Source organism: Ranitomeya imitator, chromosome 10 (genome assembly GCF_032444005.1).
Source record: "Ranitomeya imitator isolate aRanImi1 chromosome 10, aRanImi1.pri, whole genome shotgun sequence".
Taxonomy (NCBI): Eukaryota; Metazoa; Chordata; class Amphibia; order Anura; family Dendrobatidae; genus Ranitomeya; species Ranitomeya imitator.
Window position 1 is genome coordinate 78,762,597 of NC_091291.1, and position 15,217 is coordinate 78,777,813.

The 15,217-nt window shown below is 44.0% G+C and overlaps 1 protein-coding gene across 1 annotated transcript in view; it reads right to left on the reverse strand.

The window, feature by feature from the left end:
- LOC138651790 (oocyte zinc finger protein XlCOF22-like) overlaps positions 1-14,256 on the reverse strand; it is a 71,333-nt gene extending 57,077 nt beyond the window's left edge. The window contains exons 1-6 of the mRNA XM_069742293.1: positions 13,938-14,256; positions 4,951-5,083; positions 4,642-4,821; positions 4,434-4,557; positions 4,253-4,350; positions 3,964-4,054 (exon numbers count right to left, since the gene is read on the reverse strand). Of these exons, the coding sequence (XP_069598394.1) occupies positions 3,964-4,054; positions 4,253-4,350; positions 4,434-4,557; positions 4,642-4,821; positions 4,951-5,028 (571 nt within the window). The 5' untranslated portion in view covers positions 5,029-5,083; positions 13,938-14,256. The remainder of the gene's footprint in view (positions 1-3,963; positions 4,055-4,252; positions 4,351-4,433; positions 4,558-4,641; positions 4,822-4,950; positions 5,084-13,937) is intronic.
- Between the last annotated feature and the right edge of the window lie 961 nt (positions 14,257-15,217).

Consider the following 15,217-nt stretch of genomic DNA (forward strand, 5'->3'; position numbering starts at 1 on the left):
GATAACACATAGGTACGGACAGAATGGGTGTTTCAGTGGTCCTTGCAGAAGCTAGAAAAAATAATGGTTCCAGCCTGAGACATTGACTTCTTCCGAAATGATAGAGAGGGTGTTGGTTAGAACTCTGCCAGCATCTATACAGCGTTGGGTGGGGAAAGGGGATCTGGGCACCCTAGACCGGGTGGTTAGCCTGATCGAGTGGTATACGTCCACTCAGGACTTCGTATGGGACTCTGCCCCACTACGGTTAACACACCAGCCCCTGTCAGCCCAGGAGCCTGGGAAAGAGATGCGACCCTCTGCTGGACTGCGGGCTTAATTGCCGTGTATCAATGTAAGCCGGGGCCGTCTACACCGCGGATGTCTTCACCCCAGCAGGTGAACCCCATTATTGCCAGGGGCGAGTCAACGGACACCAAGCTCAGACTCTCTTGGACTAAGGGAGCCTAGTGACACTTGTGCATGGGTCATTTATCTCTAGGTTAGAACCCACTGGGTAAAAATTGAGGTCATATGCATTCATGGCGAACTCTTCGAGTATCCGACAGTGGAGGTTACATTTTTTACTTCATGCGGAGAGGTTAAACATGTGGTGGGAGTGGTTAAGACCCTTCCCTATGGAGCTGTCCTGGAAAGAGACTTGCCCCTGTTCTGGTCCCAGTGGGAGATATTAACCATCCCAGGGTAAATATTTTTCCAGGCACAGAGCCCAAAGATCCCAAGAGAGATTCCTGCAGTAGGTGTCATCCACATAGGGAAAGAGTGTGAACCCGACAGGTTTCCTGTAGAGGTGTTGGCAGGAGAGGTCAACGAGAGTACTACATTTCTGGAGCTAGAAGTGCCCCTGTGGACTTCCCAGCTCCAGGAAACAACTCTGACCAGGACACGTGAAAGGGTGATAGAGGTAAATGGGGTGGCTCCGCATGGGGTGGGGTAGTCCTTGATGTTCCCTTGGACACAGCGGATGCCCACGTGTTTTACTGGGATCAACTGGTGGGGGAGTGTGCCCCTTATCTGGGTCAACAAACTCCCCGAGTCCAACAGTCCTGACACCAGTGCTTCCTCTCCGGGCTCATATCCCGTTTGCAGTGTGGATTAAGCATAGTACGAGCAGCGCCTTACTAGGCTACAATCCAACTGCTCAGAAGATATAGGACAACAGGCCGCTATGTGTCCAGGATTGTGACACCACCAGCAGATCAGGTCTTTACCAGCAGCCTTTGACAACCCCTCAGTGGTGCCTTGGGATCTCGGAATCCCCCCATTGGTGGCTCTGCTACCCCTCTTTTGGGACTCTGGCTTCCACTGGGTACCCCAGTATGGGAGATGCACCACCCCCGGCTTAGTTAGGGACCTCTTGACCAAATGGTACCTTTCTACGAGGCTCACCAGGTCATCCATATTCTGGGGGTCTCCCTGGGAAACCCATGTCTGCACAGGCCTGGAGAGGCAGTGAATAAACCTGTCCATGACCACTCGCTCGACCATCTGGGCTGGAGGGGAGTATTCTGGCTGCAACCATTTCTATACCAGATGCAGTAGGTCAAACATCGGAGAGCGAGGGGGATTGTCACCACAACATGCCCAATTATGAACCCTTGGGGCTCTGACAGACATAGTGACCCCGAAGCGTGCCAATATCTCGGGTTTTAATATTCCCGGGCATCTTGTAAGGCCAAGTCATAATAAGCCTTCTGGGGTTCACGAGTCAACTGCTCTGGTGGCTCTTCTCCCGATGTGCAACCTGCTCAAACACAGTCAAGAATGCCTCTATATCATCACCCGATGGCATTTTCTGCATCGCTTGTCCTACCGCCTACCGGACGTACATGTCGTCACCTGAACTTGTGGAATGTGCTTCCGCTCTCTCATAAACCGCCTCGGCAAGAAACTTAATCTGCTGCAGCTGCTGTCTGAACTGATCCTTTTGGTATTGCTGCTGTTGTTGCATCAGCTGAACAAGCAGCTTACACATCTCCTGATGTACCAACTGTTGCTGCTGCTGAGCATTCAAAAGATGCTTGAGCAGGTCCTGCATTGTGACTTACGTCATACACTAATATACAAAAAAGGTTGCACTCTATTGTGCAAAAGCATGTCTAATCTGAAATATATGAAAAATGAATAGCAAAATGGCTTTTGAACATTAGGAAAATATTTAAGAGACACTTTGCACAGAATTTGATATAATCAAATAGTGTGAGCCCATCAACCGTCGTCAAGGTGGTCTCATAAAACTGATGGGTCCCTGACCCCCCTGTCCAAATGTGAACACTTACCGAAGGCCAATGTCTGTATGCCTGGGTGAATGTGGACACCTCTGTTCAGCAAAGCCTACATATGAGTTAGCCGGGACCAAGTGTGATGAAATGCAATTAAAAACTACATGGTGATGGGAGGAGTGCTGAGTCAGTCAGCTACCATAGAAATGACAACAAAAAAAATAAAAAAAAATGACTCAGCACTCCTCCCATCACCATGTGGTTTTTAATTGCATCTCATCACACTTGGTCCCGGCTAACTCATATGTAGGCTTTGCTGAACAGAGGTGTCCACATTCACCCAGGCATACAGACATTGGCCTTCGGTAAGTGTTCACATTTGGACAGGGGGGGGTCAGGGACCCATCAGTTTTATGAGACCACCTTGACGACGGTTGATGGGCTCACACTATTTGATTATATCAAATTCTGTGCAAAGCGTCTCTTAAATATTTTCCTAATGTTCAAAAGCCATTTTGCTATTCATTTTTCATATATTTCAGATTAGACATGCTTTTGCACAATAGAGTGCAACCTTTTTTGTATATTTATGTATGGAGGTAGCTGCTCCTGGTATGCACCTATTCACACTAGTTTGGATGTGCGAGTCTTTTTTTTTGTCATTGTTACGTCATACACTGGCTTGTGGCCTCCTTTACCCAGGACATGCGGTTTGACCATGGCTTCTACTGGCGATACCAGAACATTGTCCGCATTCTCCACCACTTGTGGCAATTCAACTCACTCAGCGGTACAAGGAGGTAAAAACAGGAACACTGCCTCATTAAATCTTTGGTTGGTTTATTATATGGCAGCATAAACCAACAAGACAACAAGAAGAGTAAAACACAGCCCTTCAGGCAAAAACAGGAAGACCACAACAAAAAAATGCTGAAACACATTACATATGTTTGCGGGTAGCAGCCCACTCTGGAGCAAAAGAGGTTAAGTCTTTCCTCCTCGGGACAAAAACCACTGGAGATACTCTCTCCAGTCCTGCTAAACCAAGACTGCCTCTAGAGCCTAGCTGTTTAAGCCCCAGAGCACACCCTGGGGTGGAGATTAAGTAGACATCCTTTCATTCGCTCTATGGATGTCCACATAAAAGCCAGCCCATTATATAAATTAGCTTAACTCCTCACGGAACTTAGTGTGCTGGAGGAAAAAACTTTAAGTTTTATATCACTGACACCATTAAGCGGATTCACACATCTCCCCTTCAGTACTTTACCAGTGACTTTGTCACAGGGCGATATGAGCACATTCAGCACCACAGAAGGGAGAGAATGTAGATTCATCCAATAAGATATCAGGGATCTAGGAAGCCAACAGCAACATTACCCTCCACTTTCTCTTACAGGATCATCTCAATATTATTTTTCAAGTGATTTTCTAATTTATCAGCATATTGTACGTACGCTGTAATTTGGCTTTGTAGTTTACTGACTTGAGCAGGTAATGGTCAGCATCTTCTAATCCCAGAGGGTAGGTGAATCTTCCTGGCTGTAAGCTGTATAGCAAATGACTTTCAAATTTCTCAAAATAATTTAAATATTTTCGGATGGAGGAGAATGTTGTGCTCTATCATTAAAATGGTGATCATACAACTGTGATACGGCCGGACTACACCACCGATAAAGCAGCCACATCCAGTGACCGAGAAGAATCTCTGACTTCTCTGAATTAAGTGGTTACTACTCACCTGGGTAGTCATATGCAGGAATCGCCTCTTTACACCGCTCATCACCCCTCACAAATGTCTCTTTAGTGTTAATATGGGTCAGATCTTCACCCTGAAACAAATACTGAAAAAGTCACAAACAGATGGAGAAGTCACATCTATGATCAGATCTAATCCTGTCATCTCCACTGTTCTCATTACACAAGTATAAAACATATAATACTGGTGGATAAAACAAGACTGAGCACAAGACCTTCACAGCCGTCTACACATCATAGGGGAGATCTCATGACACCTTCTTTCCATCTACCTGATGATCCTGAGGAACATTGGGATCTTCTTGCTTACGGTACTGTGGAAGAAGAGGGTGAGTGCATCTCTCTGGTGTTGTCCTTTTACTGGATAAATCTGAAGGAAACACATACATAGACTGAATTCATTCTTTACATACAGATAATTACAGGTCGTGTGTATTTAGTTCTGTCTATTACCTGGTGATGTGAGGGGCTGGGGAACTTCCATCATGATGTCCTTGTACACATCTTTGTGTCCTTCTAAATACTCCAACTCCTCCATGGAGAAATAGACAGCGACATCCTCACACCTTATAGGAACCTGACACATACAATGATACCGTCATCCCCTCCAATCCCTTCACACCTTTACTGTATAATGTCCCAGCATTCCCAGCAGTGTCACCTCTCCAGTCAGCAGCTCAATCATCTTGTAGGTGAGTTTTAGGATCTTCTGGTCATCTATGTCCACAAGTATCAGGGGGTGAGGTGGAGGCCCCATGAGTGGGCTCAGGGGTCCTCCCCATCCCTCAGACACAGGGTCCTGACAGCGCTCACTAGAGGTCTTCTTCACTACTGTGTAATCCTGGTTATGGAGAGTCACATTAATAAATCTCACTACAGACACTTCCAGAGTCCTCACCTCCCCAGTTCTGTCCATCTGTTATTCCCGTAGATAAGAATGATGTAATGTGACGTCATCAGAATCTCTCACCTCTCCAGTAAGCCGGAAGAGGATCTCTAGGGTGAGGTGTAATATTCTCTCTGCCATCTTGTCTCTGTCCATATCCATGAGAAAACGTCTCTTAATACAGAAGACCACTGCGAAAATCTGATATTGTAAGCACCTGAATAGGACAACGATAAGCCAATGTAACACCATAAAGAATTCCATGTAATAATAAAATTACAGGAGACAATAAGGGGAAAGATATCACTAGATAGAATGTGTAGATGTCGTATTGTCTAGTCTTGTATGGACTGGAACATAAGTTGAATTGCTGACTAACATCTCCTCCATGCTCCCAGCCACTGGCTATGTTACTCATTGCTTCGGCAAATGATTGGCTGAAGGAATCACAAGTTTGCTAGGATTGACCAAGAAATACAGAGACTGGCGGGGACCCAAACAGCAATGGTATTTTTATTATTTTATAACATTCTGCTTTTCTCACTGACACCTAGCAATAAAACCTATATATTTTAAGCCACAGACAACAAAGTGTTTCTTCCTCGGAGTTGGCAGCTGAATACGTTCCTCATAGACTCATCTTCCATAACGCTAATTCTCGTCCATTTACCAACACTGGAATCAGCATTAGCAATACTGCAGGAGATATTCATTACACGTGACATGAGAAATAACTACTTCATGATGAGGACGACATCTTCATCTTCTACTACGGATCTGGAAACACATTTGACCAGAGTCCATCACTGACTCCATCACCACCAGCCATCTTTATGTATGTTTTCTGACAATACTTAGTATGGAGGCCAAGAAAGGGGCACCGGACTATGAGAGTAATACATGTTTCCTTGGTTCCCGTCTTTCATAGTTCGGTCATTTGTATCCATCAGTGGAAAAGGAACAAAACCATTGTGAATCTTATAAGGCGGCAACACAAAAACTCACCGGATTCAAGTTAGTCTGCAGTTAGCTATTAGATATTAGTTAGTTATTCGATTTTCATGTACGGCAGTTAGCTATTAGTTATTAGCTATTTGATTTTCCATGCATGGTGAATTATACATAGAGTGGATATTGTTTGGGTAAAATTTTGATCAGGACTTTGAGACGTTTATTTTGACTACTTGTGGTCCTGGGTTATTCAAGTAAATCGCTTATGTCGCACATAATCAAACGCACTCAATCGTACGTAAGTTCAATTTGAAAACAGGTACCCTTGACCACTAGTACTCAAAATGACCAGATCAATGTCCTGAATAATATTTACCCAAAAAAATATCAACTCTATGTGTAGTTCTGAAGTTATTCACGTAAATCGCTTATGTCGCGAATAAACAAACGCACTTAATCAAACGTAAGTTCAATTTGAAAAGAGGTACCCTTGACCACTAGTACTCAAAATGACCAGATCAATGTCCTGAAGAATATTTACCAAAAAAAATATCAACTCTATGTGTAGTTCAGAAGTTATTCACGTAAATCGCTTATGTCGCGAATAAACAAATGCACTTAATCGTACGTAGGTTCAATTTGAAAACAGGTACCCTGGACCACTACTACTCAAAATGAACATATCAATGTCCTGAAGAATATTTACCAAAAAAAATATCAACTCTATGTGTAGTTCAGAAGTTATTCACGTAAATCGCTTATGTCGCGAATAAACAAACGCACTTAATCGTACGTAAGTTCAATTTGAAAACAGGTACCCTTGACCACTACTACTCAAAATGACCAAATCAATGTCCTGAATAATATTAACCAAAAAAAATATCAATTCTATGTGTAGTTCAGAAGTTATTCACGTAAATCGCTTATGTCGCGAATAAACAAACGCACTTAATCGTACGTAGGTTCAATTTGAAAACAGGTACCCTGGACCACTACTACTCAAAATGACCAGATCAATGTCCTGAATAATATTTACCAAAAAAAATATCAACTCTATGTGTAGTTCAGAAGTTATTCACGTAAATCGCTTATGTCGCGAATAAACAAACGCACTTAATCGTACGTAGGTTCAATTTGAAAACAGGTACCCTGGACCACTACTACTCAAAATAAACAAATCAATGTCCTGAACAATATTTACCAAAAAAAATATCAACTCTATGTGTAGTTCAGAAGTTATTCACGTAAATCGCTTATGTCGCGAATAAACAAATGCACTTGATCGTACGTAAGTTCAATTTGAAAACAGGTACCCTGGACCACTACTACTCAAAATGAACATATCAATGTCCTGAACAATATTTACGAAAAAAATATCAACTCTATGTGTAGTTCAGAAGTTATTCACGTAAATCGCTTATGTCGCGAATAAACAAACGCACTTAATCGTACGTAAGTTCAATTTGAAAACAGGTACCCTTGACCACTACTACTCAAAATGAACATATCAATGTCCTGAATAATATTTACGAAAAAAATATCAACTCTATGTGTAGTTCAGAAGTTATTCACGTAAATCGCTTATGTCGCGAATAAACAAACGCACTTAATCGTACGTAAGTTCAATTTGAAAACAGGTACCCTTGACCACTAGCACTCAAAATGAACATATCAATGTCCTGAAGAATATTTACAAAAAAAATATCAACTCTATGTGTAGTTTAGAAGTTATTCACGTAAATCGCTTATGTCGCGAATAAACAAATGCACTCAATCGTACGTAAGTTCAATTTGAAAACAGGTACCCTTGACCACTACTACTCAAAATGAACATATCAATGTCCTGAAGAATATTTACCCAAAAAAATATCAACTCTATGTGTAGTTCTGAAGTTATTTACGTAAATCGCTTATATCGCGAATAAACAAACGCACTTAATCGTACGTAAGTTCAATTTGAAAAGAAGTACCCTTGACCACTACTACTCAAAATGAACATATCAATGTCCTGAATAATATTTACCCAAAAAAATATCAACTCTATGTGTAGTTCAGAAGTTATTCACGTAAATCGCTTATGTCGCGAATAAACAAACGCACTTAATCGTATGTAAGTTCAATTTGAAAAGAAGTACCCTTGACCACTACTACTCAAAATGAACATATCAATGTCCTGAACAATATTTACCCCCAAAAATATCAACTCTTTGTGTAGTTCTGAAGTTATTCACGTAAATCGCTTATGTCGCACATAATCAATCGTACTCAATCTAACAAATTTTGTCCCAAAAATTCAGAACTCTATGTATTTTTGAAGAATTATACAAAATATGCTAACTCCACATGTGAAACCTTTTATAGGTACCTCACTGTTTGCTATCACAACTTGAAGTTTCCATAAGGGCTTAACCCACTAATCTATGTTCAATTCAAGGGTTGTTGAACAGATGCTAAGTTTGTGTGTGAAATTACACTTAATAAAGTTTTATGTCATCAAATTATTTATATGTAATTGTATCGTCATTCTTAACCTTTTTTAACTTTACATAGTGGTTCTTGTGTAGACATGGGGGTCAGTGGGTGCTCCAAACAATTGATGGCATATATCACACAACCAGCAAAACACAAAATGTAACAGGCAACTGTTTCTCACCCTTCCACTGGCTCCCCAGGGATTATAATATCCGTTCATCAGAGCTTCCAGGGCTACTTACTCCAAGCCAGCAGCACCCCGCTTTCGGCGGGCACCCATCGAGAACGGAATAATGCCAGATTTAGGAAGCTGACTGAGTACCGCAAATTCTGTAGTCAGGTGACTGGATTGTCCCAAGCTGTATACCATCCTTATGTAGTCTTTGATATCTCAGCCGAATCCTTGCATTCGTTGCTGAAGTCCATGTAGTCTTATAATCCATGTTCGGTTATGGCCTGCCAATCGGATCCGCAGATCAAAAATTGGTACCATGCAGCAAGAGAGACTTGGTCACTGGACAGTCCTTCTATACCCCTGAGCTCTCAATTTAGACTTGGGGCTTCATGATTGGTGGAATAAGAGTGGGCTAGATTGGCTAGATTCCAAGCCGCAAACATAATATCCTTAGTACTAATGGTGTCTAACAGAGATAAGATAGAGTCAGCTAATTTACATAGAATCCAGCAATACAATGAAAGGTTAGCATAATTGATTTATCTGAGTCTGTGACCTTCCCTGGCAAAGGTAATTACATGAGTCAACAGGAACTGTAAGGGTACCGTCACACTATAACATTTCGATCGCTACGACGGTACGATTCGTGACGTTCCAGCGATATCGTTACGATATCGCTGTGTCTGACACGCAGCAGCGATCAGGGATCCTGCTGAGAATCGTACGTCGTAGCAGATCATTTAGAACTTTCTTTCATCGCTGGATCTCCCGCTGTCATCGCTAGATCGGTGTGTGTGACACCGATCTAGCGATCTAGCGATGCGATCCAGCGATGCGTTAGCTTGTAACCAGGGTAAACATCGGGTAACTAAGCGCAGGACCGCGCTTAGTTACCCGATGTTTACCCTGGTTACAAGCGTTAAACTAAAAAAAAACAAACAGCACATACTTACATTCTGGTGTCCGTCAGGTCCCTTGCCGTCTGCTTCCAGCACTGTGACTGCCGGCCGTAAAGTGAAAGCAGAGCACAGCGGCTGTGCTTTCACTTTCACTTTACGGCCGGCAGTCACAGTGCGGGAAGCAGAGACTGCAAGGGACGTGACGGACACCAGATGTAAGTATGTGCTGTTTGTTTTTTTTTAGTTTTACACTTGTAACCAGGGTAAACATCGGGTAACTAAGCGCGGTCCTGCGCTTAGTTACCCGATGTTTACCCTGGTTACCCAGGGACCTCGGCATCGTTGGTCGCTGGAGAGCTGTCTGTGTGACAGCTCCCCAGCGACCACACTACGATTTACCTACGATCACGGCCAGGTCATATCGCTGGTCGTGATCGTAGGTAAATCGTATAGTGTGACGGTACCCTAAGCGTACCGTCACACAGTGGCATTTTGATCGCTACGACGGCACGATTCGTGACGTTCCAGCGATATATCCGTGACGTTCCAGCGATCTCGCAGTGTCTGACACGCTCCTGCGATCAGGGACCCCGCTGAGAATCGTACGTCGTAGCAGATCGTTTGAAACTTTCTTTCGTCGTCTAGTGTCCCGCTGTGGCGGCATGATCGCATGGTGTAACAAAGGTGTGCACGATATTGTATACGATGTGCGCATAGTAACCAACGGCTTCTACATCGCACATACGTCATGAAATTATCGCTCCAGCGTCATACATTGCAACGTGTGACAGCAGTCTACGACGCTGGAGCGATATTGTTACGATGCTGGAGCGTCACGGATCGTGCCGTCGTAGCGATCAAAATTCCACTGTGTGACGGTACCCTAAGGCTACGTTCACACTAGCGTTATGCTAGTGTGCGTCGGGTTAGCGTCGGGCGACGCAGCGGCGACGCACGCGTCATGCGCCCCTATATTTAACATGGGGGACGCATGCGTTTTTGTTTGTTGCGTTGTGCGACGCATGCGTCTTTTTTGCCGCAAGCGTCGGACCAAGAAAACGCAACAAGTTGCATTTTTCTTGCGTCCGACTTTCGGCAAAAAACGACGCATGCGTCGCAAAACGCAGCGTTTTTGCGTGCGTTTTGCCGCGTTTTTGCATGCGTTGTGCGTTGCGTCGCCGACGCAGCGGCGCACAACGCTAGTGTGAACGTAGCCTAACCCTACACTCCTAAAGGTACCATCACACTGAGCAACTTTTGAATGAGAATGACAGCGATCCGTGACGTTGCAGCGTCCTGGATAGCGATCTCGATGTGTTTGACACGTAGCAGCGATCAGGATCCTGCTGTGACATCGTTGGTCGGAGCAGAAAGGCCAGAACTTTATTTCGTCGCTGGATCTCCCGCAGACATCGCTGAATCGGCGTTTGTGATGCCGATTCAGCGATGTCTTCACTGGTAACCAGGGTAAACATCGGGTAACTAAGCGCAGGGCCGCGCTCAGTAACCCGATGTTTACCCTGGTTACTATCCTAAAGTTAAAAAAACAAACAGTACATACTTACCTAACGCTGTCTGTCCTCCAGCGCTGTGCTCTGCACTCCTCCTGTACTGGCTGTGAGCGTCGGTCAGCCGGAAAGCAGAGCGGTGACGTCACCGCTCTGCTTTCCGGCCGCTGTGCTCACACAGACAGTACAGGAGGAGAGCAGAGCAGAGCGCCGGGGACAGACAGCGGTAGGTAAGTATGTACTGTTTGTTTTTTTTACTTTTAGGATGGTAACCAGGGTAAACATCGGGTTACTAAGCGCGACCCTGCGCTTAGTTACCCGATGTTTACCCTGGTTACCGGCATCGTTGGTCGCTGGAGAGCGGTCTGTGTGACAGCTCTCCAGCGACCAAACAGCGACGCTGCAGCGATCCGGATCGTTGTCTGTATCGCTGCAGCGTGGCTTAATGTGAAGGTACCTTTAGGAGTGTAGGTTTACAGTTCCTGTTGACTCATGTAATTACCTTTGCCAGGGAAGGTCACAGACTCAGATAAATCAATTATGCTAACCTTTCATTGTATTGCTGGATTCTATGTAAATTAGCTGACTCTATCTCATCTCTGTTAGACACCATTAGTACTAAGGATATTATGTTTGCGGCTTGGAATCTAGCCAATCTAGCCCACTCTTATTCCACCAATCATGAAGCCCCAAGTCTGAATTGAGAGCTCAGGGGTATAGAAGGACTGTCCAGTGACCAAGTCTCTCTTGCTGCATGGTACCAATTTTTGATCTGCGGATCCGATTGGCAGGCCATAACCGAACATGGATTATAAGACTACATGGACTTCAGCATCAAATGCAAGGATTCGGCTGAGATATCAAAGACTACATAAGGATGGTATACAGCTTGGGACAATTCAGTGACCTGACTACAGAATTTGCGGTACTCAGTCAGCTTCCTAAATCTGGCATTATTCCGTTCTCGGTGGGTGCCTGCCGAAAGCGGGGTGCTGCTGGCTTGGAGTAAGTAGCCCTGGAAGCTCTGATGAACGGATATTATAATCCCTGGGGAGCCAGTGGAAGGGTGAGAAACTGTTGCCTGTTACATTATGTGTTTTGCTGGTTGTGTGATCTATGCCATCAATTGTTTGGAGATCCAAGAAAGTCCTAATATTGTGATTCCCTCACCCTCTGTTGTCTGAGTAGTGTTCCACCCACTGTTGAGGAGGTCGGGCGTTCAGTTGGGATGAGCCATGGTCCATGCTGTCTTTGTAAAGGCGGTCGGGACAGCGGACGAGAGCACCCACTGACCCCCATGTCTACACAAGAACCACTATGTAAAGTTAAAAAAGGTTAAGAATGACGATACAATTACATATAAATAATTTGATGACATAAAACTTTATTAAGTGTAATTTCACACACAAACTTAGCATCTGTTCAACAACCCTTGAATTGAACATAGATTAGTGGGTTAAGCCCTTATGGAAACTTCAAGTAAGTTGTGATAGCAAACAGTGAGGTACCTATAAAAGGTTTCACATGTGGAGTTAGCATATTTTGTATAATTCTTCAAAAATACATAGAGTTCTGAATATTTGGGACAAAATTTGTTAGATTGAGTACGATTGATTATGTGCGACATAAGCGATTTACGTGAATAACTTCAGAACTACACAAAGAGTTGATTTTTTTTTGGTAAATATTGTTCAGGACATTGATATTTTCATTTTGAGTAGTAGTGGTCCAGGGTACCTGTTTTCAAATTGAACTTACGTACGATTAAGTGCATTTGTTTATTCGCGACATAAGCGATTTACGTGAATAACTTCTGAACTACACATAGAGTTGATATTTTTTTTGGTAAATATTGTTCAGGACATTGATCTGGTCATTTTGAGTACTAGTGGTCAAGGGTACCTGTTTTCAAATTGAACTTACGTACGATTAAGTGCATTTGTTTATTCGCGACATAAGCGATTTACGTGAATAACTTCTGAACTACACATAGAGTTGATATTTTTTTTGGTAAATATTATTCAGGACATTGATTTGGTCATTTTGAGTACTAGTGGTCAAGGGTACCTGTTTTCAAATTGAACTTACGTTTGATTAAGTGCGTTTGTTTATTCGCGACATAAGCGATTTACGTGAATAACTTCTGAACTACACATAGAGTTGATATTTTTTTGGGTAAATATTATTCAGGACATTGATATGTTCATTTTGAGTAGTAGTGGTCAAGGGTACCTGTTTTCAAATTGAACTTACGTACGATTAAGTGCGTTTGTTTATTCGCGACATAAGCGATTTACGTGAATAACTTCTGAACTACACATAGAGTTGATATTTTTTTTGGTAAATATTGTTCAGGACATTGATATGTTCATTTTGAGTAGTAGTGGTCCAGGGTACCTCTTTTCAAATTGAACTTACGTACGATTAAGTGCACTTGTTTATTCGCGACATAAGCGATTTACGTGAATAACTTCTGAACTACACATAGAGTTGATATTTTTTTGGGTAAATATTCTTCAGGACATTGATATGTTCATTTTGAGTAGTAGTGGTCCAGGGTACCTGTTTTCAAATTGAATTTACGTACGATTGAGTGCGTTTGATTATGTGCGACATAAGCGATTTACTTGAATAACCCAGGACCACAAGTAGTCAAAATAAACGTCTCAAAGTCCTGATCAAAATTTTACCCAAACAATATCCACTCTATGTATAATTCACCATTCATGGAAAATCGAATAGCTAATAACTAATAGCTAACTGCCGTACATGAAAATCGAATAACTAACTAATATCTAATAGCTAACTGCAGACTAACTTGAATCCGGTCAAAAACTCCCCAAATCTAACATTATTATATCATCCCCACAATGTGAGAGTCTTCAGGGTGAATCCTCTCTCACCATCGGATTACAGCGGATACTATGGAGCTAAAGTGACTAAACAGACTTTCTGTCACCTCCATAAAGCGGCACTTTTCCGTGTTTGTCAGAACTGTCCGAGGATTATTAGAGGTGAGAGTCTCCCCCAATTAGAAGGGACACCTGTGGATATTGGGGTCTTTACCTGCTAGTTTCTCCCAAAGGGTTAAACGCCGTCTGTAACTTCAGGGTCTTTCTATGAAGCTTCTTCTCTGAACTTTCTTCCTCTGTTTTCTGCCGTATTTCTATTACTCTCCGGAATCAGGAATGTATTAAGTCCTAGAGAAACTGCGGAGAAAGAATCATTTCTAATTCTGTGTTTCCAGGATTCTTCTTGTGGGAATTGGCTGCGACATCCCCGGTGCAATATATTACTAGTATTAATGCGCCAGTAATGGGGAATCTCCACATCCCTCCACCTGCAGAGCTGCACTCCACATATACGGCTGTTCTGTGCACACAGGACCTGTGATGAGGTCACAGGAGGGGAGGAGTCAGGGGTCACATGATCAGGAGCCTCAGTGTATGCAGCACTCTGCTGTGCTGGTTGTCATGGTGCTGGATGAGAAGTTTATGTGTGGGGTCAGGAGGGGTTTACAGTGTGGATGTAGCAGAGCCGTGTGTGTACGAGGTGTACGGAGCAGAGCCGTGTGTATGGGGTGTACAGATCGGAGCCGCATGTGTACGAGATGTATGGAGCGAAGCCGCATGTGTGTATGAGGTGTACAGAGAGGAGCCGTGTGTGTACGGGGTGTACGGAGAGGAGCCGCGTGTGTATGAGGTGTACGGAGAGGAGCCACGTGTGTACGAGATGTACGGAGAGGAGCCGCGTGTGTACGGGGTGTACGGAGCAGAGCTGCATGTGTATGAGGTGTATGGAGAGGAGCCGTGTGTGTACGAGATGTATGGAGCTAAGCCGCATGTGTGTATGAGGTGTACGGAGAGGAGCCGTGTGTGTACGGGGTGTACGGAGAGGAGCCGCGTGTGTACGGGGTGTACGGAGCAGAGCTGCGTGTGTATGAGGTGTATGGAGAGGAGCCACGTGTGTACGAGATGTATGGAGCCAAGCCGCATGTGTGTATGAGGTATACGGAGAGGAGCCGTGTGTGTACGGGGTGTACGGAGAGGAGCCGCGTGTGTACGGGGTGTACGGAGCAGAGCTGCGTGTGTATGAGGTGTATGGAGAGGAGCCACGTGTGTACGAGATGTATGGAGCGAAGCCGCATGTGTGTATGAGGTATACGGAGAGGAGCCGTGTGTGTACGGGGTGTACGGAGAGGAGCCGTGTGTGTACGGGGTGTACGGAGCAGAGCTGCGTGTGTATGAGGTGTACGGAGAGGAGCCGTGTGTGTACGAGATGTATGGAGCGAAGCCGCATGTGTGTATGAGGTATACGGAGAGGAGCCGTGTGTGTACGGGGTGTAC